The sequence below is a fragment of the Drosophila rhopaloa genome, unplaced genomic scaffold (genome assembly GCF_018152115.1).
Source record: "Drosophila rhopaloa isolate 14029-0021.01 unplaced genomic scaffold, ASM1815211v1 contig_164, whole genome shotgun sequence".
Lineage (NCBI taxonomy): Eukaryota > Metazoa > Arthropoda > Insecta > Diptera > Drosophilidae > Drosophila > Drosophila rhopaloa.
In genome coordinates, this window is record NW_025335044.1 from 84,545 (window position 1) to 104,652 (window position 20,108).

The following is a 20,108-nucleotide window of genomic DNA, read 5'->3' on the forward strand; positions in this document are numbered from 1 at the left end:
TTCTTAGATGATTTGTCCTTAGAAACTATAACCGTGTGGACCGAGACATTTTTGAAAGATTCATGGACTTTTCCTGAGATTATGTACCTAAAGCGTGTTTTCTGAGCAATAGGTGAGATTCACGTCCACAATATTTTACTCAGCATCAACTGATTATATATGACACTTCCCAGCAATGTCTCCGCCGTTGGGTACAAAATAATATGGACCAGCTGGGCAGAGATGTTTGACTACAGTTTGGCAAGCGATTACTCACGTGTGGCTCAAATCATGATTGAAAACTCATTAACGCAGAAAAAATATCTTCCGAAATACATGCATTTGACATTTAACTCACGAACTCGCTCTACCAGTATGACCGTATGATAAGATTCTCTATTCTAAGTGACCCAAATGAAGATAATGTTATCGCCCAAACACTTACCGCCAAGCAACTGAGGCCGCCACCTATTTATGTTCGGCAGGCAAAATGTGCTGAATTGTTAAAAAATAAAATGATCAAGTTCGCGTAAACAAATTCTACGTCGAGTACATAAAAAGGAGTAAAATAAATGAAAAATAATACAAGCGAATGACGAACAAGATTTATCAGTGGACAAATACCTCGACATCAGTAAAATAAATTACTACACCTACCAACAGTGCATTATAAGTTGTTTTCAAAGGAATCGAACCAACAGTCCCTATTAGCGCAACAATAGCTAAACTTAACGAAAAGAGCTTTGATGTAAAACTGGCTATTAACATAGTAAATAGAAATAAAATTCTTCAGTCATTATTCCAGGTAGAACTGACTCCTAAAGGTATACCGCCTTTAAATAAGAATGAAGTTTAAACAATCTAAAAGCTTTAACATCTGCTGGACCGTAGAATCACCGTTGAAGGACACTACAAAACGGAATGGAATATGGACACACGAAAACCGATTGCATTCTGAGCGCAGTCTGCGTTGCCTACGGGGATGCACATTCAACTGTAAAATTCTTTGACCTTTTTGGTGACCACTTTAAATAAAGCCTTGTGGCCTTGGCTCGCCTACCTTAAAAAAAAAGGAAACTATACAACGCTATTATAGCACCACGAAACAAGCTTGACCTTATCTCTACGGGCAACCCTACATACTAAACAACTACCTAGTACAAACAAGAATGGAAAGCTAACTTCGGGCGGAGCCGAAGTTGATATACCCTTGCAGAATACTCTGTAAATTATATCCTCCAAAATTATTCATATGATGCATTCTTAATACTCATAAAAAATCCCAACTTCCTAACTTTAAAAACACCAAAGTTATGGCATTTCCAATCGTTCAGTTATATGGCAGCTATAGGATATAGTCGGCCGATCCTTATGAAATTTGGTAGGTCGGATTGATTGGCCAAAAAAACCCATAGAAAATCCCATAGAAAATCCCAAAAATTCAACGTAACAAATACCAAAGTTATGGCATTTCCGATTAATCAGTTATATGGCAGCTATAGGATATAGTCGGCCGATCCCGCCCGTTCCGACTTATATACTGCGTGCAAAGGAAAGAAAGGTGTGTGCAAAGTTTCAATTCGATATCTTTAAAACTGAGAGACTAGTTCGCGTAGAAACAGACAGACGGACAGACAGACGGACAGACGGACATGGCTATATCAACTCAGGAGGTGATCCTGATCAAGAATATATATACTTTATAGGGTCGGAGATGTCTCCTTCACTGCGTTGCACACTTTTGACCAAAATTATAATACCCTCTGCAAGGGTATAAAAACAATACAAGATGAAAAAAGCAAGGCTCCGAATTATGAGGAAAGGCTTGCTTAGAAAACATCATTATTTCGAAGATTTTTAGAACTATAACTGAGGTATATGCGAAACGTAAATATTTGTAGGATCTGTTAAAGACAAAATCGACAAGGTGAAACCTTAAACGAAGTTTAAGGACAAGCGTCATACTTGCGCGGTCAATAATTTGGAACACTAGGCAGACCGGCGAAAAGACCACAAGACCCAGCAACAACATTTAAATAATAAATTGCAAAAGAGAAGATTCAATACACAAAATATCGCATAAAAAATGTTTGTCCGTTCCTCGCCACAACTAGATTGTGGACTCGAGCTTAAAAAACGTCCTTAAATGCCGGTCAACTTTCAAATTTTATGGGCAGCTTAACCTTCCTGTCCAAAAAACTATGATGGTTAATACCTCTTTATGAAGAATTAGGCCTTTAAACCCGTTTAGGTCAGCTCGGTGTATGCTTCCTTGGAATAAACTTTATTAATGAGACCTAACCAATTCATCATGTATGGGCATATACACTTCAATATATTGAAGTGCAGTATCTTATTTGCAGGAGAACTCTCGTGGAGAAAAAGCATCCCTATTCAGTGCACTTATTGCCAAGAATGCGATCACAAAAGAAAGCACTGCACTTTTCGCCATGTCCGCATAGTTTCCGGTGACGTTTACAGCAAAGAACCATGTCTAGGAAATAAAGAAGAATTTGTAGCAACTGTGAAAGGAACCACATTGCTGTCAAAGTCAGTGGCGCAATCAACCAGCATGTTACCTAATCTAACTTCTTTAAACTTCTACAACCATCCTTTGTCAATATCGTCCACCAGGCAGAACTGCAAATCCCGAAAATAATACAAAGCATTCCACAGGTCGAAGGTAACTGCTTTATATCAGCTTCGTAATAAAAAGGCACCAAAATTGGAAAGGACGTCAATTTTACAAGGCTATTATCACCTCAGGTACTAAGATAGTACACGCAAACATTATTGATTTTGCTGTAACTAAAATAGAGCTAAAATAGAGCTTTCACTCGCTTGAACCCTCGCTGCCATCTAACCACTCACCCGCCTGTTGTCGACGAGCAACCGCTCCTGAAAATAACACATATTAAAGCTTCGAGCTCGAAGCAAACTCAAACATTTTTCAGACGTCTTGCCCTTCTGCTGCCAACGAGTCTACGCCAGAACCCAGGGTGACTACCTTCCCAAGAAATGCACGACCTAAAAGACATATTTAGTGGATCCCTTTGGAAAAAGGTCAACTCCACTGTGAACGTAAACTGTTTAAACCTACAAGGTGCGTTCCGAAGTAAACAGGACTTAAAAAAAAACATAACAAATGGTTTTTTCGGCAAAATCAATTTATTTTATTCAAAATAGTCTCCTTCTGCTTCAATACAGCTTTTTGCACGGTCCAAAAACATGCCGAACGAGTGTTTTTATGGTTCTTTATGGTCAAACATATTATATTGTACTTTTAGTTCTCGTTGGCGTATTCAAATTTGATTACACTTCGGTAAATATTCAAATTTTCAGCAAATAAAACATTATTGACCTAGCAATCAAAAGACGATTTAGGTGAAAAACAAGAAACGAAAGCTAGCTTCGGGCGGAGCCGAAGTTGATATACCCTTGCAGAATATTCTGTAAATTATTATCTTCAAAATTATTCATATGTTTCATTCATAATACTGTGACGATCCCGCCTGACGGCTAGGCCGCCACAATATATATTTAAACAATAGTTATCTAAGTTTCACATTATTACCATTAGTATGTAAGAGATTTAAAATGAAGTATTATAATTTAGTAATGGTTAAGCGGTCTAATGGATTTTAGGGTATAAAACCAAAATAGGTCAAGTTTGGTTCCGCACCACCTGCCCGAGGTGGCAACCATAGAGAAAAATACTGGAAAATAGGGAAAATACCAAACCTTCCTTGGTGAGAAAAGGTCCAAAAGGATGAGAGGGTCACACGGCGGTTTCCGGGACAAGCTCGGCTCTTGAACTTCGAAGCGATCGGTCGCGCACGCGGACAAAGTAAAAATAAAGGAAACACGTGTGAAAGAGAACGCGGTCGGTAGGAAATAAGGTTAGTGAATCAGTGTAATCGGCGCAGTGAAACACAGGGACGTTTTAAAACCAAAGAATTAAATGGAGTGAACTCGTACGAAAAAAAACGTCAAGCCGGATTGTTATGCATTTTATTTTTACCCCGTACCCCTTCGTTCCCCGAGTGATTCAGGCCGTTAGCGACTGATGAGCCAATTGGAAGCGGTAAATTATTTGCACCATATACATACACGTTATCCCGATCTACTGAATTTCACCCACTAACCTGCCTGCGTAGTGAGGCGGAAGATCCCCTCATTCTCCTACTTAATCCCCCTCCCCCGCGAAGTGGCAGATCCCTTCGTGCCCCACTAACCCCCGCGGCGAGACGGAAGATCCTCTCACGCATCCCCCTCTAATATCCTACCGCGAAGTGGCAGATCCCTTCGTGTCCTACTAACCCCCGCGGCGAGACGGAAGATCCTCTCACGCATCCCCTCTAATATCCTACCGCGAAGTGGCAGATCCCTTCGTGTCCTACTAACCCCCGCGGCGAGACGGAAGATCCTCTCACGCATCCTCTCCTCGTATCCTACCGCGAAGTGGCAGATCCCTTCGTATCCTATTAACTCCGACGGTTAGATGGAAGATTCTCTCACCGGCCCCTATTAATCCCACATCTTAACGGAAAGGCAGGTCCTTCCGACTAATCAAACTTGTTTCCAGCCGGCCAACCACGATAGAATCCGGCTGCGGCCTCGCCCGAAGGTCCAGCCCGTGGGATTCTTGGCCCCTCGAACCACGTATCTCGGCCAACCACGATAGAATCCGGCTGCGGCCTCGCCCGAAGGTCCAGCCCGTGGGATTCTTGCCCCTCGAACCACGTATCTCGGCCAACCACAATAGAATCCGGCTGCGGCCTCGCCCGAAGGTCCAGCCCGTGGAATTTTTCGTCCCGGAAGGACTACGATGGATTTATGCCCGGCGTAAAGATGAGTTAGCCGCTCTAGCACTCGAGTTCGGGTTTAGCGCCGGCGGCACCGTAGCAGAAACGCAGAAGGCGTTCGCTACACTCGTAAGCACAGGATCGTTTCCAGAATCGGTGTGGAAACGACTCGCTCAACTACAGGAGCAGTACAGTTCGAGAGCCGTCACTCCGAACCGCCTAGGAGGCGACAAAGGGTTCATGCCGGGAGCCAAGATAACCCAAGTTGACCAGAATCAGGCTCCATATTTCGCCAGTCATAGTTTTCCCGGAAGACTGACAAGCTATCGAGGTGTCCATCCCGGCACGTCACGAGATTTTACCGCCTCATCACTCGGAAATCATGGCGTGTCGAAGCCGCCAGAGTCAGAAGTTCCACTCATTATCACTCTTCCTCGTCATTTACTAGCCGAGCGGATGCATAAATGGAATCTACGATTCGACGGGACGTCGGACCCGCTGACCTTGATCGCTGAACTTGAAGAGAAGATAGCAACCTACGGAATCAACCAGGAGGAAGTACCCCGCGCCATGTCAGAGATTTTGGAAGGTAGGGCAGCGCGATGGTTCCGCACGAGCCGCTTACAGACAGCTACGTGGGCAGAGTTTCGCGCCGAGTTTTTAAGTTTCTTCCTGCCCCCGCGTTACTTCGAGCGACTAGAGGACGAAATCCGAGCTCACACCCAGGGAGCTGATGAGACGTTTAAGGAATATTTGGTCGAGTTGAGGACCAAGATGCAGCAAGCCGGATACCAAAAGGAAGAAGAACTCTATCGGATCTATGAAAATATGGCACCGGAATATCGTCTGTATATAAGACGCCACGAGTTCGCGACGCTGGAACAATTAACCCAAATGGCAACGGAATACGAAAGTGTGAGGCAGCTGACGTCGAGTCGCGCAGGTATTCCTAGGACGACGACTGCAGACCGGGATAGGGCCAACGCCCGTCTGACGCCGAACCCCTTTCGAGGCCACGGGGTACCCGTTCAAGGAGGGAATGCAACTCACCGAATGATCAGACAGCCCCTCTCGAACGTCGACGTACAGTGAGCTTGTAGTAGATGTGGAGAAGTCGGTCACTTTAGGCGGGGTTGTACTAACCCACGTCTGAACTTTTGTTGGGACTGCGGTCGAAGGAACACATTGACCGTCGACTGTTGTCGCCGGGACACCCGGGAAACGAACAACGTCTTCGCCGAGATGCGGGCGCAGCGGAGACGAATGCAGTAACAGCCCGGCACCAAGAAACCCACCATTAAGGATAAGCAACGGCCTGATCACTGCTTCCGTGCAGATCGGAGGCCGATGGGTGGATGCCACGGTGGATACAGGAGCGTCGAGGAGCTTTGCGAGTGAAGGGTACGCTCGTATGGTAGCAAGACCTGAGGAGATGCAGGAGATCATCACTACGATAGCGTTAGCTGATCGGTCAAGCCTGGCAGTGAAGAAGTTATGGCGTACTCGCGTGGAGTTAGCTGGCACGCGAGTGTGGATGCCATTCTTGGTGATGCCAACCATGTTGGATCGCGTGATATTAGGTATGGATTTCTTGGCGGCAATGGGAACACGGATACAGTGCGGAGAAGCTACCTTAAAGGTAAAATTGCGCCCGTCGGTGGAAGACCCCCGACTGCGGCCGAGCAAAGTCGATCGGATGTCATCAGAGGATACGAACTCGGAAATACTCGAAGGAAGGAGTATGACGGTTCTAGGGGGTCAAGAACCCGACGATAAGGACACCAGGTATGCAGAGCAGAGTGAGGTCCCCGCACACAACCGGATCATGCGTCAGATGGCCCCATCAGGAGAATTAAAGAACGACGGAGGAGACGGGACCGGGAGGCACGACGAACCGGGAAGGGCCTTGCAGGACTTTCCAGATGAAATCGACGAAGCAGAGGGCGAAGAACCAACGGCGGAAGAGGATGATCTGAGACCCGACCAGCGGGAATTCATCACTCGCGAGTTGGCGCTTTTCAAGGAGCTTCAAGGCGTATCACACGTGGCGGAGCATCGGATTATAATGCGAGACGATAAACCCTTGAAACAAAGGTACTACCCAAGGAATCCGGCAATGCAGAGCGTGATCGACACCCAAGTGGACGAACTACTCCGCGAAGACGCCATCGAACCGTCACGGAGTCCACATAGCGCACCCATAGTGTTGGTCAAAAAGAAGACGGGTGAATGGCGCATGTGTGTTGATTATAGGCAATTGAACGCTCACTCAGTACCCGACGCGTACCCCGTCCCCAGGATCAACCATATTCTGGAGAAGCTACGACAAGCCCGATACATTTCGACGCTGGACTTAAAGCACGGTTATTGGCAAATATCCATGGCCAAGGACAGCCGCCAATTCACAGCCTTCACCGTTCCGGGCAGAGGCCTATACCAGTGGAAGGTCATGCCCTTCGGCCTTCACTCGGCAAGCGCAACCTTCCAACGCGCTTTGGATGGTGTGATCGGTGCGGACATGGAGCCGTTCGCCTTCGCCTATTTGGACGATATCATCGTTATAGGCGCCACGGAGGAACAACATTTGTCCAACCTGGCCGAAGTCTTCCGTAGGCTGCGGAGGGCGAACCTGAAGGTGAATCCAAAGAAGTGCGCGTTCTTCAGGAGGAGGTTAGTTTACCTAGGCCACGTGATTAGCGCCGAAGGGGTACAAACCGACCCGGAGAAAGTGACGGCCGTTACCAACCTTAAGTCCCCTACCTGTCTCAAGGAGCTCCGGCAGTGGCTAGGCATGGCATCTTGGTATCGCCGGTTCGTCCCTAACTTCGCAACCGTGGTCCAACCGATGACGGCCCTGTTAAAGAAAGGCCGGAAGTGGTCGTGGGGTCCCGAACAACAGAGTGCGCTGGAGGAGGTGAAAAGGAGGTTAACCACCGCCCCCGTGTTAGGATGTCCCGACTTCGACAAGACGTTTGTGTTGCAAACTGACGCTAGCGACGTGGGACTAGGAGCAGTCTTGTCGCAAGATATCGAAGGCCAGGAGAGGGTCATCGCGTACGCCAGCCGTCGACTCACGGCCGCGGAGGGCAATTATACGACGACGGAAAAAGAGTGTCTGGCCATTATATGGGCCATTAGGAAAATGAGGTGCTACTTGGAAGGGTATCGGTTCGAAGTGGTTACCGACCACCTAGCCCTCAAATGGTTGAACTCCATCGAAAGCCCCTCCGGTCGGGTAGCCAGATGGGCGCTGGAGTTGCAACAATTCCAGTTCGACGTGCGGTACCGCCGAGGCAAATTGAACGTGGTGGCGGACGCGTTATCCCGGCAACCCTGTGAAATCTTGCAACAGATGACCGAGGTGGAGACACCCTGTAAATGGATCCAAGGTATGCAAGTTAAGATAAGAGAGTGCCCCGAGAAGTTCTCAGACTACATGACGGAAAATGGACAACTATACCGGAATTTGGGACATAGAGCGGATGACGAGGACTACTTCCCATGGAAACTGTGCGTCCCTAGTTCAAACAGGGTCCGAGTCCTCCGAGAATGCCACGACGCGCCCACGGCTGGACATTTGGGCGTCCGAAAAACCGTTTCCCGACTATCGCAGAGGTATTTCTGGCCCGGCATGTTTAGAGACGCGAAGCGTTACGTCCAGCGCTGCGAGTCGTGCCAGAAGTTTAAAACCGCCCAGACGAAGGCGGCAGGCAAAATGCTAACCCGCGTAACAAGCGAACCGTTTGACGTTCTATGCGCAGACTTTGTCGGCCCGCTACCTCGGTCAAAGCACGGAAACACCATGCTCCTCGTGTTTCATGACATCTTTTCCAAATGGGTGGAGTTGATCCCGTTACGGAAAGCTACCACCGCCCAGGTTCAGAAGGCATTCCGGGAACGGATACTGGGTCGGGTCGGCATCCCTCGGAAGTTCGTCTGCGATAATGGTACTCAATTCACCAGTCGCACTTTGAAAGAGTATTTCAGCACGATAGGGGTAGAGGTCCAATATACTGCCCCATACTGTCCACAAGAGAACCCTACCGAGAGGACGAATCGGACTGTCAAGACGATGATAGCCCAACTCACCGAGGGAGACCAAAGTTCCTGGGACGAGCTGTTACCGGAAATAGCGCTCGCCATCAACGCAAGTGTATCGGACTCGACGGGATACAGTCCCGCCTTTCTGACGCAAGGACGCGAACCCAGACTCCCTACTATGTTATACGACGAGGTCACCCCTGGATCGGCGGTGATATCTAAGGACCCCGCAGGAAAAGCGTTCCAACTCAGAGGAATCTTCGACATCGTCAGATCCAACCTCCAACGTGCTTCCCAAGAGCAAGCACGTCATTACAACCTTCGACGCCGTGAGTGGAGACCGAAGCTCGGTGACAAAGTGTGGGTACGCCAACATCCCCTCTCGAAGGCAGCCGAGGGTTTCGCCGCCAAATTGGCCCCCAAATATGACGGTCCCTACACCGTAACGAGGTTCACATCCCCTAACCTTGTTCTGTTGCGAAGCCCCGGAGAAAGACGTTCACGCTCCGCCAACATCAGCCAACTGAAACCCTATTACTCAGAGGACTTCGAGAATGCCGCCGCAGAAGAAGATGACGAGGCTACCCAGGGGGCCGACACGAGAGGTTAAGTAGGATACAAGGTCATACGGTAATTTCTAAGCTGAATTGTACTAACACACCCTATGTTATTATCTAAGTATTCTAAGTAGAGGTTTCACTGCACCGATAGGTAGGGAGCTTAATCAATAAGGGTCTCGTATCTATAAGTTTAGTCTCCGCTTTCAGATGGAAGAAGTCATCGAGTTGTCGGATGGTTCCGACGATACCGAATCTTTTCATCACGACCTTTCCGATCGCGACGAGTGGGTCGCGGAAGGATACAGCGGAGGAGATTCGGACACATCGGGGGACGAAGAGGGAGAGATCGCAGAGGACCAGGTTACCGACGATGGCCAAGGTGAAGAAGACCCACACGGCGGCGCTGAGTCTTCCGACGACCAGGAGCCTGGGGGTACAGGTGGGTCGCGGTTTGCGGGCATGTGGAGCCCTAAACCCGGCGAAACACGACGACCCGATCGACCATCGGCAGCGTTCAACGTCGAGGACGACTCCAGCAACGCGAGCGCAGCGACGAACGCGACGAGCCTCAGGATTACACGAGAGGTCGTCGCTCACAGGGGCCAGGGTATTACGCACCGCGAGGAGACGACGAACAGCCGTGGACCAGGCGAGATCCTCGAGGCGGTCACCCGCGATACACCGAGTCCCACCAACGTCCCTCCATTGAACACTCGTGTCATCGTACGGTCGAAGACCAAGTCAGCCGCTGGGAAGGGCATGTCGCGATGATGCGCATCGAGGTCAAGTCGGTCGTGTTTAAGACACCCTGGATACACGCCGAAGGTCCTTACGTGGACGAACCTCCATCACCACCGCTACCCCCCGCTTTGGATTGGGACGCGACGTTCCGTCCCCAGGCAGAGGTCCCGACGTCCCCCGGCGGCCGCCGTGCTCGCCGAAGAAGACCCGCGCGCAGGAGACGCAGACATCCCCGACTTGCTGGCAGCGTTCGCCGAAGCAGACCCGTGCCCGGTCTGTCCAGACGTCGCCAACTTGCCGACGACGCTCGCCGAGGGAGACTCGCGTCCAGGCGGTCCAGACATCCCCAGTCGGACTACGGCGCTCACCACGGGAGACCGGAGGGCAGGAGACGAAGCGTTGCCGCGTGAGTTCGCACCACGGGACTCACCACGTGAAATATTTTATGGAGTGCGAGTTGGCAACCGACAGCGAGGACGGGGTAGAAGATCGCCCCCTGTTCCGTCGGGTATTCCAGAACTCGGAGGCAGCGGAGGCCAGTACGGCAGACCCGGACCCAACGGACGAGGCCAAGGAGGACGACGTTGCAGTCCAATCGACGTCACACCAATCCCCGATCTGCGCACCGCCAGGAGCACCACTGACCGAATGGGAGGACGGAGTTCTCGATCAGGTCTTGACCGAGATCCAGGGGACCGGTTGGGACGGGTCGTTCATGGAGGAGTTGACCTCATCCATAGCAACTCCGGAGGTACCTCGAGACGAGTTAGCCCCGTTACCTGAAGGTTGGATTGGGACGGGCGAACTGCGGCGATTGCCGACATCGGCCATTCGTCTGATCGCCGAGAGGGCGGCCGAACAAGCCGGACGGGGACATCGCGTTCGCTTCGCCGTTAAGGGACTGGATTGGCACTACGTCGTCACCGTGAAGAGCGACGGGCGGTTCATCATCAGCCCCCGGTATATATATATTTAAACAATAGTTATCTAAGTTTCACATTATTACCATTAGTATGTAAGAGATTTAAAATGAAGTATTATAATTTAGTAATGGTTAAGCGGTCTTATGGATTTTAGGGTATAAAACCAAAATAGGTCAAGTTTGGTTCCGCACCACCTGCCCGAGGTGGCAACCATAGAGAAAAATACTGGAAAATAGGGAAAATACCAAACCTTCCTTGGTGAGAAAAGGTCCAAAAGGATGAGAGGGTCACACGGCGGTTTCCGGGACAAGCTCGGCTCTTGAACTTCGAAGCGATCGGTCGCGCACGCGGACAAAGTAAAAATAAAGGAAACACGTGTGAAAGAGAACGCGGTCGGTAGGAAATAAGGTTAGTGAATCAGTGTAATCGGCGCAGTGAAACACAGGGACGTTTTAAAACCAAAGAATTAAATGGAGTGAACTCGTACGAAAAGAAACGTCAAGCCGGATTGTTATGCATTTTATTTTTACCCCGTACCCCTTTGTTCCCCGAGTGATTCAGGCCGTTAGCGACTGATGACCCAATTGGAAGCGGTAAATTATTTGCACCATATACATACACGTTATCCCGATCTACTGAATTTCACCCACTAACCTGCCTGCGTAGTGAGGCGGAAGATCCCCTCATTCTCCTACTTAATCCCCCTCCCCCGCGAAGTGGCAGATCCCTTCGTGCCCTACTAACCCCCGCGGCGAGACGGAAGATCCTCTCACGCATCCTCTCCTCATATCCTACCGCGAAGTGGCAGATCCCTTCGTGTCCTACTAACCCCCGCGGCGAGACGGAAGATCCTCTCACGCATCCCCCTCTAATATCCTACCGCGAAGTGGCAGATCCCTTCGTGTCCTACTAACCCCCGCGGCGAGACGGAAGATCCTCTCACGCATCCTCTCCTCGTATCCTACCGCGAAGTGGCAGATCCCTTCGTATCCTATTAACTCCGACGGGGAGATGGAAGATCCTCTCACCGGCCCCTATTAATCCCACATCTTAACGGAAAGGCAGATCCTTCCGACTAATCAAACTTGTTTCCAGCCGGCCAACCACGATAGAATCCGGCTGCGGCCTCGCCCGAAGGTCCAGCCCGTGGGATTCTTGGCCCCTCGAACCACGTATCTCGGCCAACCACGATAGAATCCGGCTGCGGCCTCGCCCGAAGGTCCAGCCCGTGGGATTCTTGCCCCTCAAACCACGTATCTCGGCCAACCACAATAGAATCCGGCTGCGGCCTCGCCCGAAGGTCCAGCCCGTGGGATTCTTGGCCCCTCGGACCACGTATCTCGGCCAACCACGATAGAACCCGGCTGCGGCCTCGCCCGAAGGTCCAGCCCGTGGAATTTTTCGTCCCGGAAGGACTTGGTGGCCTGACGTTATCGCACCCTCGAAGGTCCTGGAGCACTTCGGGATAATTGATCAAAAATCGTCGTTCGCCGCGCGAACATTACTCTCTAGCCCTATGTCTCAGTGACTTTACAAATTTCTTGTAAAAGGACCTCTGGATCCGACTGAGAGTTGTATCCTGGCCAGAGAGCATCCTTACAATACTCATAAAAAATCCCAACTTCCTAACTTTAAAAACACCAAAGTTATGGCATTTCCAACCGTTCAGTAATATGGCAGCTATATGATATAGTCGCCCGATCCGGCTCGTTCCGACTTATATACTACCTGCAATAGAAAGACAACTTTTGCAAAAGTTTCAAGCACATAGCTTTAAAACTGAGGAACTAGTTTGCGTAGAAAAGGACGGACGGACGGACGGACAGACAGACGGAAATGGCTAGATTGACTCTCCTCTTGATGCTGATCAAGAATATATATACTTTATAGATATTCACTGCGTTGCAAACTTTTGACTGAAATTATAAATCCCTCTGCAAGGGTATAATAAGGTTTAACTTCATTTTTTTATGTATACAAATTATAATTTCTGACGCGACAAACTTTAAATATGCATAAAAGATATGTACAAACATATAATTTAGTGTAAAATTTAAAAACTACCTATAATTATTATTCTGATGGTTGAAAATAGGAAAAGTGATTTCTTTTCGGTCTAAAGAGTTCCAATAAGGCCAGAACAAGTTAAAAAAAATCAACAAATTGTTGCAGAAATAAAATGTTAGTGTTGATCCTGTTCCAAAACCGTATATATATTATTAACGAGCGTTAAGCAGAACGCGCGAAATTTAGATTGCGCTCAGCACGCTTTTAAAGTAATATAATATAAACTACGAAGGTTTTGGAAATTGATGGATAATATTACTCTTTAGTTCTGGACTTCTGGCGAGGAAAGTAGATTAGTATGCAAGGGCAAATCCAATATATGCATAGTCACCGATATGGACCGGAGTAAGCCGTAAGCTGTGGCCATCAATCTGTTGTGCCGTCAGTCAGGATTCCATTTGCGCTGACTCTGTTAATTAAGTCTATTACTAAAACACGTCTAAATGCTTGACAGAACAAAAAAAACACGAATTCTTATAAAGTCAAAATCAAAACGATTTTTAGTTATGGGTACAAAAAATATACATTTTTTTGTTGGAATTCTTATTGCAATACATTTTTTTTATTATCTAGTTATGCACATACAGTGACAAACTAAATTATTGGCACAGCTAGCTTGTTAAGCTTTAAGGCTATTTTTCTTTTTCTAATATGCTAATATTTAAATAAAACAAAATATTTTTAGATAGAATCATTAATTTGTTGTTAAATACAATAGACTTTATTAAGTTATCTATTATAAATAATTTATGAAAAATAAAGAACAAAAAAATGGGACAAATTTCCCTGAAGTAAATTATTGACGCACTTGGGTTTTAATTAACTACTTTGTTAAAATTTGATCCATTTGCCCATTTTTTTTTAATTATCACATTTGCCGCTATAATATTAATGGTATAATGAGTAATTTTATAGCTAAAATTGTTTTTGTGCCTTAAAATAAAGGAAAAGTTGTTTGACTTTACAAGTTAAAAATTAAATCAACCGCATGTGTCCACAAAATAAGAGCAAGCAGCACCTCCGCCCTCGTCAACAGTTTTTTTGCTATATTCCGCGCTCGCAAATATATGATCTCAGCATTTCATGTATGGAATTAACACTTAATATGCCCGATAACTTCTTAAGGAATGGTGATTTTTTCGCTGTGCCACAGATATTGAACGAATAAGTTTTTTTTTGAGTTTTTACAAATACCAACAGGGGTCTAACAGGTATTGAATCAGTTTTTTGATTTTAGGGCGTTAAAATGGGGGTGGAAACGTTTTGAAATAAACCTGCGTTGAATCAAAATCGATATAGCTTCATTGTTTTTTTTACTCTTGCAGAGTGTATTATAATTTTGGTCAGAAGTTTGTATCGCAGTAAAGGAGACGGTTCCGACCTTATAAAGTATATATATTCTTGATCAGGAGCATGAGGGGAGTCGATATAGCCATGTCCGTCTGTCCGTCCGTCTGTCCCACTGTTTCAATACAGTTTGCGAGCTCAGTTTAATAGCTAGCGATCTGAAACTTTCACAGTCGTCCTAAAACATGTGTAGATCAAGTTTTAAAATCGGACGTCTATAGCTCCCATAGGAACAATCGGATATATCTAGCAAGAATTGATGATATTTCGCGCAGTGTAAAAGCTATTGACATGAATCTTTCCAAATAGTATTTTTTTATGCATACCTTGATCAGGGTAAAAGCGCGTGCCGATCGAACGTCTATATCCTATTACTCCCATAGGAACAATCGGATATACCTTGCATGAATTGATGATATTTCGCGCAGTGTAACAGCTTTTAACATAAATCTATCCAAATCGTATTTTTTTATGCGTACCTTGATCAAGGTAAAAGCGCGTGCCGATCGGACGTCTATATCTTATAGCTCCCATAGGAACAATATGGCGAAATCGGTCCAAATTTGAAGTTTTTCAGAATATTTCGCGCAGTGTATAAGCTATTGACATACATTTTTCCAAGTCTTATTTATTTACGCATACCTTGATCAGGGTAAAATCGCTTGCCAATCGGACGTCTATATGTAATAGCTTCCGTAGGGAAAAATTGTTAAAGGCTGCGCAAATCAAATTTATTTATGTATAACTTATTCTTTTCGCTACTTTTTCAATTTTAGAAATTTCGGCAAAGTCTGCAAGGGTATTACAACTTCGGCTTGCCGATGTAAGCTTCCGTCCTCGTTAGTAATATAGGTATAGAAATCGAACTATAGTCGTTTTTTAATAACTGCAAGGGTATATAAACTTCGGCTTCCCAAAGTTTGCCTTCTTTCTTGTTTTATTTGGTTTAGCTTGGATAACGCTTTCTTGTTTTATTTGGTTTAGCTTGGATAAAGATGTTCATATAGATTCCAGAAAAACGTTAACATATCTGCAATGCTTCTGTTGGGAGATATTCTTCATGCTTGTTTTAAAAAATTTTCGCAATGTTTTGAAACTTTTTCCGTGTCACGTCCCTTCTTAAAACAAGAAAGGAAAGCTAACTTCGGGCGGAGCCGAAGTTGATATACCCTTGCAGAATACTATGTAAATTATATTCTCCAAAATTATTTATATGATGCATTCTTAATACTCATAAAAAATCCCAACTTCCTAACTTTAAAAACACCAAAGTTATGGCATTTCCAATCGTTCAGTTATATGGCAGCTATTAGATATAGGCGGCCGATCCTTATAAAATTTGATAGGTCGGATTGATTGGCCAAAAATTAAACCCATAGATAATCCCAACTTCCTAACTTTACAAACACCAAAGTTATGGCATTTCCGATCAATCAGTTATATGGCGGCTATAGGATATAGTTGTCCGATCCTTATGAAATTTGGTACGTCAGACTGATTAGCCAAAAACAAAACCCATAGACCTATCTCAACTTCCTAACTTTAAAAACACCAAAGTTATGGCATTTCCGATCGTTCAGTTATATAGCAGCCATATGATATAGTGGCCCGATCCGGCTCGTTCCGACTTATATACTACCTGCAATAGAAAGACAACTTTTAGGAAAGTTTCAAGCAGATAGCTTTAAAACTGAGGGACTAGTTTGCGTAGTAACGGACGGACGGACAGACGGACATAGCTAGATTGACTCTCCTGGTGATGCTGATCAAGAATATATGTCTCCTTCACTGCGTTGCAAACTTTTGACTGAAATTATAATACCCTCTGCAAGGGTATAAAAATGGTAATAGTTTACTTTTCTGCAAGGCATTTTGTGTGGAACAGAAGACTGCTGTCGCATACTTTACGTGATCGTTGTCTCCTAATTTAATATTCCTTTTCTTAAGGTAACATATAAGCAAGCGGAATCCAAGAACACGACTTTTGCGTTTTTTAAGCGTAGATGTTGTATGTTGATCCATCCTAAGTCAGGACGCTTTTAAAGTAATATAAAGCCCGCACTTTAGATTTTCAGGTGTGTTAACTTTTTATTAAACTACGAAGGTTTTGGAAATTGATGGATAGTATTACTCTTTAGATCTGGACTTCTGGCGAGGAAACTAGATTAGTATGCATCACGTACAAGCCAAAAATACTTCTTTTTTCTTTCTTTCTGAGGGCGTTAGAACGACTTCCTTGACCTCACCTCAGAACAACAATCCTGTTCTCAAATGCTCAGCATGCGCAGACAAAGGGCAAATCCAAGATATGCATAGTCACCGATATGGACCGGAGTAAGCCGTAAGCTGTGGCCATCAATCTGTTGTGCCGTCAGTCAGGATTCCATTTGCGCTGACTCTGTTAATTAAGTCTATTACTAAAACACGTCTAAATGCTTGACAGAACAAAAAAACACGAATTCTTATAAAGTCAAAATCAAAACGATTTTTAGTTATGGGTACAAAAAATATACATTTTTTTGTTGGAATTCTTATTGCAATACATTTTTGTTATTATCTAGTTATGCACATACAGTGACAAACTAAATTATTGGCACAGCTAGCTTGTTAAGCTTTAAGGCTATTTTTCTTTTTCTAATATGCTAATATTTAAATAAAACAAAATATTTTTAGATAGAATCATTAATTTGTTGTTAAATACAATAGACTTTATTAAGTTATCTATTATAAATAATTTATGAAAAATAAAGAACAAAAAAATGGGACAAATTTCCCTGAAGTAAATTATTGACGCACTTGGGTTTTAATTAACTACTTGTTAAAATTTGATCCATTTGCCCATTTTTTTTAATTATCACATTTGCCGCTATAATATTAATGGTATAATGAGTAATTTTATAGCTAAAATTGTTTTTGTGCCTTAAAATAAAGGAAAAGTTGTTTGACTTTACAAGTTAAAAATTAAATCAACCGCATGTGTCCACAAAATAAGAGCGAGCAGCACCTCCGCCCTCGTCAACAGTTTTTTTGCTATATTCCGCGCTCGCAAATATATGATCTCAGCATTTCATGTATGGAATTAACACTTAATATGCCCGATAACTTCTAAAGGAATGGTGATTTTTTCGCTGTGCCACAGATATTGAACGAATGAGTTTTTTTTTTGAGTTTTTACAAATACCAACAGGGGTCTAACAGGTATTGAATCAGTTTTTTGATTTGAGGTCGTTAAAATGGGGGTGGAAACGTTTTGAAATAAACCTGCGTTGAATCAAAATCGACATAGCTTCATTGTTTTCTTACTCTTGCAGAGTGTATTATAATTTTGGTCAGAAGTTTGTATCGCAGTAAAGGAGACGGTTCCGACCTTATAAAGTATATATATTCTTGATCAGGAGCAAGAGGGGAGTCGATATAGCCATGTCCGTCTGTCCGTCCGTCTGTCCCACTGTATCAATACAGTTTGCGAGCTCAGTTTAATAGCTAGCGATCTGAAACTTTCACAGTCGTCCTAAAACATGTGTAGATAAAGTTTTAAAATCGGACGTCTATATCCTATAGCTCCCATAGGAACAATCGGATATATCTAGCAAGAATTGATGATATTTCGCGCAGTGTAAAAGCTATTGACATGAATCTTTCCAAATAGTATTTTTTTATGCATACCTTGATCAGGGTAAAAGCGCGTGCCGATCGAACGTCTATATCCTATTACTCCCATAGGAACAATCGGATATACCTTGCATGAATTGATGATATTTCGCGCAGTGTAACAGCTTTTAACATAAATCTTTCCAAATCGTATTTTTTATGTGTACCTTGATCAAGGTAAAAGCGCGTGCCGATCGGACGTCTATATCTTATAGCTCCCATAGGAACAATATGGTAAAATCGGTCCAAATTTGAAGTTTTTCAGAATATTTCGCGCAGTGTATAAGCTATTGACATACATTTTTCCAAGTCTTATTTATTTACGCATACCTTGATCAGGGTAAAATCGCTTGCCAATCGGACGTCTATATGTAATAGCTTCCGTAGGGAAAAATTGTTAAAGGCTGCGCAAATCAAATTTATTTATGTATAACTTATTCTTTTCGCTACTTTTTCAATTTTAGAAATTTCGGCAAAGTCTGCAAGGGTATTACAACTTCGGCTTGCCGATGTAAGCTTCCGTCCTCGTTAGTAATATAGGTATAGAAATCGAACTATAGTCGTTTTTTAATAACTGCAAGGGTATATAAACTTCGGCTTCCCAAAGTTTGCATTCTTTCTTGTTTTATTTGCTTTAGCTTGGATAACGCTTTCTTGTTTTATTTGGTTTAGCTTGGATAAAGATGTTCATATAGATTCCAGAAAAACGTTAAAACATACACAGTTGTATTGAAAATGCGTATTCCGAAAATTTTTTTCTTAACATATCTGCAATGCTTCTGTAGGGAGATATTCTTCATGCTTGTTTTAAAAAATGTTCGCAATGTCTTGAAACTTTTTCCGTGTCACGTCCCTTCTTAAAAAAATGGTAATAGTTTACTTTTCTGCAAGGCATTTAGTGTGGAACAGAAGACTGCTGTCGCATACTTTGCGTGAGTCGTGATGATCGTGATGACCACTGGACCACAATAAACAATAAATGTAGTACTTTATTACTAATAAGGCAGCAGATACAATAATAAATTAATTAAACTTACCCATTGCTGCAAAAATAAGATCACCATATGTGCGTAACTCAGATAAATTACATGATTGAAATATTATGGACATCCAAATATGTTCGTTTTCTCCTAATTTGATATTCCTTTTCTTAAGGTAACATATAAGCAAGCGGAATCCAAGAACACGACTTTTGCGTTTTTTAAGCGTAGATGTTATATGTTGATCCATGCTAAGTTAGTAATATAAAAGAAAGTCAATCATAGAATTAATTTTTAAATTTAAAAATGTTCTTACTTGTAATATTCGATCAAAATTTAAACAACTCAACATGTGGTTGACGGTAATAGTTGTGTTTTGTTTAGAGTGACCGCAGCTTCCTGTAAAATTTTCCGTGAAGGCCTGTTCTCACAGAGCACCATCCATTTGCTGGATGGAACATAGGGCTTTGCCGTGCCAAACATTTCCCTGAAAGTCCACCAAATATATAAAACCGCACATATCTGGTCATATTTAACTTGAGCAACACTAAGACCTTGACGATAAACAATTTAAGTATAAATGCCAGTCATTTTAATTTTTGTAGGACGTTAGATATTTTATATAAGTTTATATGATCTTTTAATTATAATCTCAAAGAACTTTATAAAATAATAATAATTATTAAAACAGTTCGTTATAGTCATCAGACCACCTTCGGAAAGACCTCAATTGATTGTTGTCGGCTGTTGTTGAATGGTTGCTCTGTGAGAACACGGTCTCACCTCTGTCAAAAATCCCAAGCATTCCTCTTGGGTGTGGTCTGTGGGATTGGGCCTTAAGAACCGTACACATAAATGATGATGCTTCACAACATTTTTATACCCTTGCAGAGGGTATTATAATTTCAGTCAAAAGTTTGCAACGCAGTGAAGGAGACATTTCCGACCCTATAAAGTATATATATTCTTGATCAGCATCAGCAGGAGAGTCGATCTAGACATGTCCGTCTGTCC

At 44.3% G+C, this 20,108-nt stretch overlaps 1 protein-coding gene across 3 annotated transcripts in view; it reads right to left on the bottom strand.

The window, feature by feature from the left end:
- The window catches only part of LOC108040059 (proline-, glutamic acid- and leucine-rich protein 1), a 42,687-nt gene extending 23,182 nt beyond the window's left edge, over positions 1 to 19,505 (bottom strand). For 2 of the 3 annotated variants that reach the window (XM_044458372.1, XM_044458373.1), the window contains exons 1-2: positions 19,411 to 19,505; positions 19,152 to 19,345 (exon numbers count right to left, since the gene is read on the bottom strand). In XM_044458372.1, the coding sequence (XP_044314307.1) occupies positions 19,152 to 19,344 (193 nt within the window). In that variant the 5' untranslated portion in view covers position 19,345; positions 19,411 to 19,505. Of the gene's footprint in view, positions 1 to 19,151; positions 19,346 to 19,410 lie in introns of those variants that run through there. The other variant, XM_044458374.1, reaches the window with a different exon arrangement.
- Positions 19,506 to 20,108: the final 603 nt, after the last annotated feature.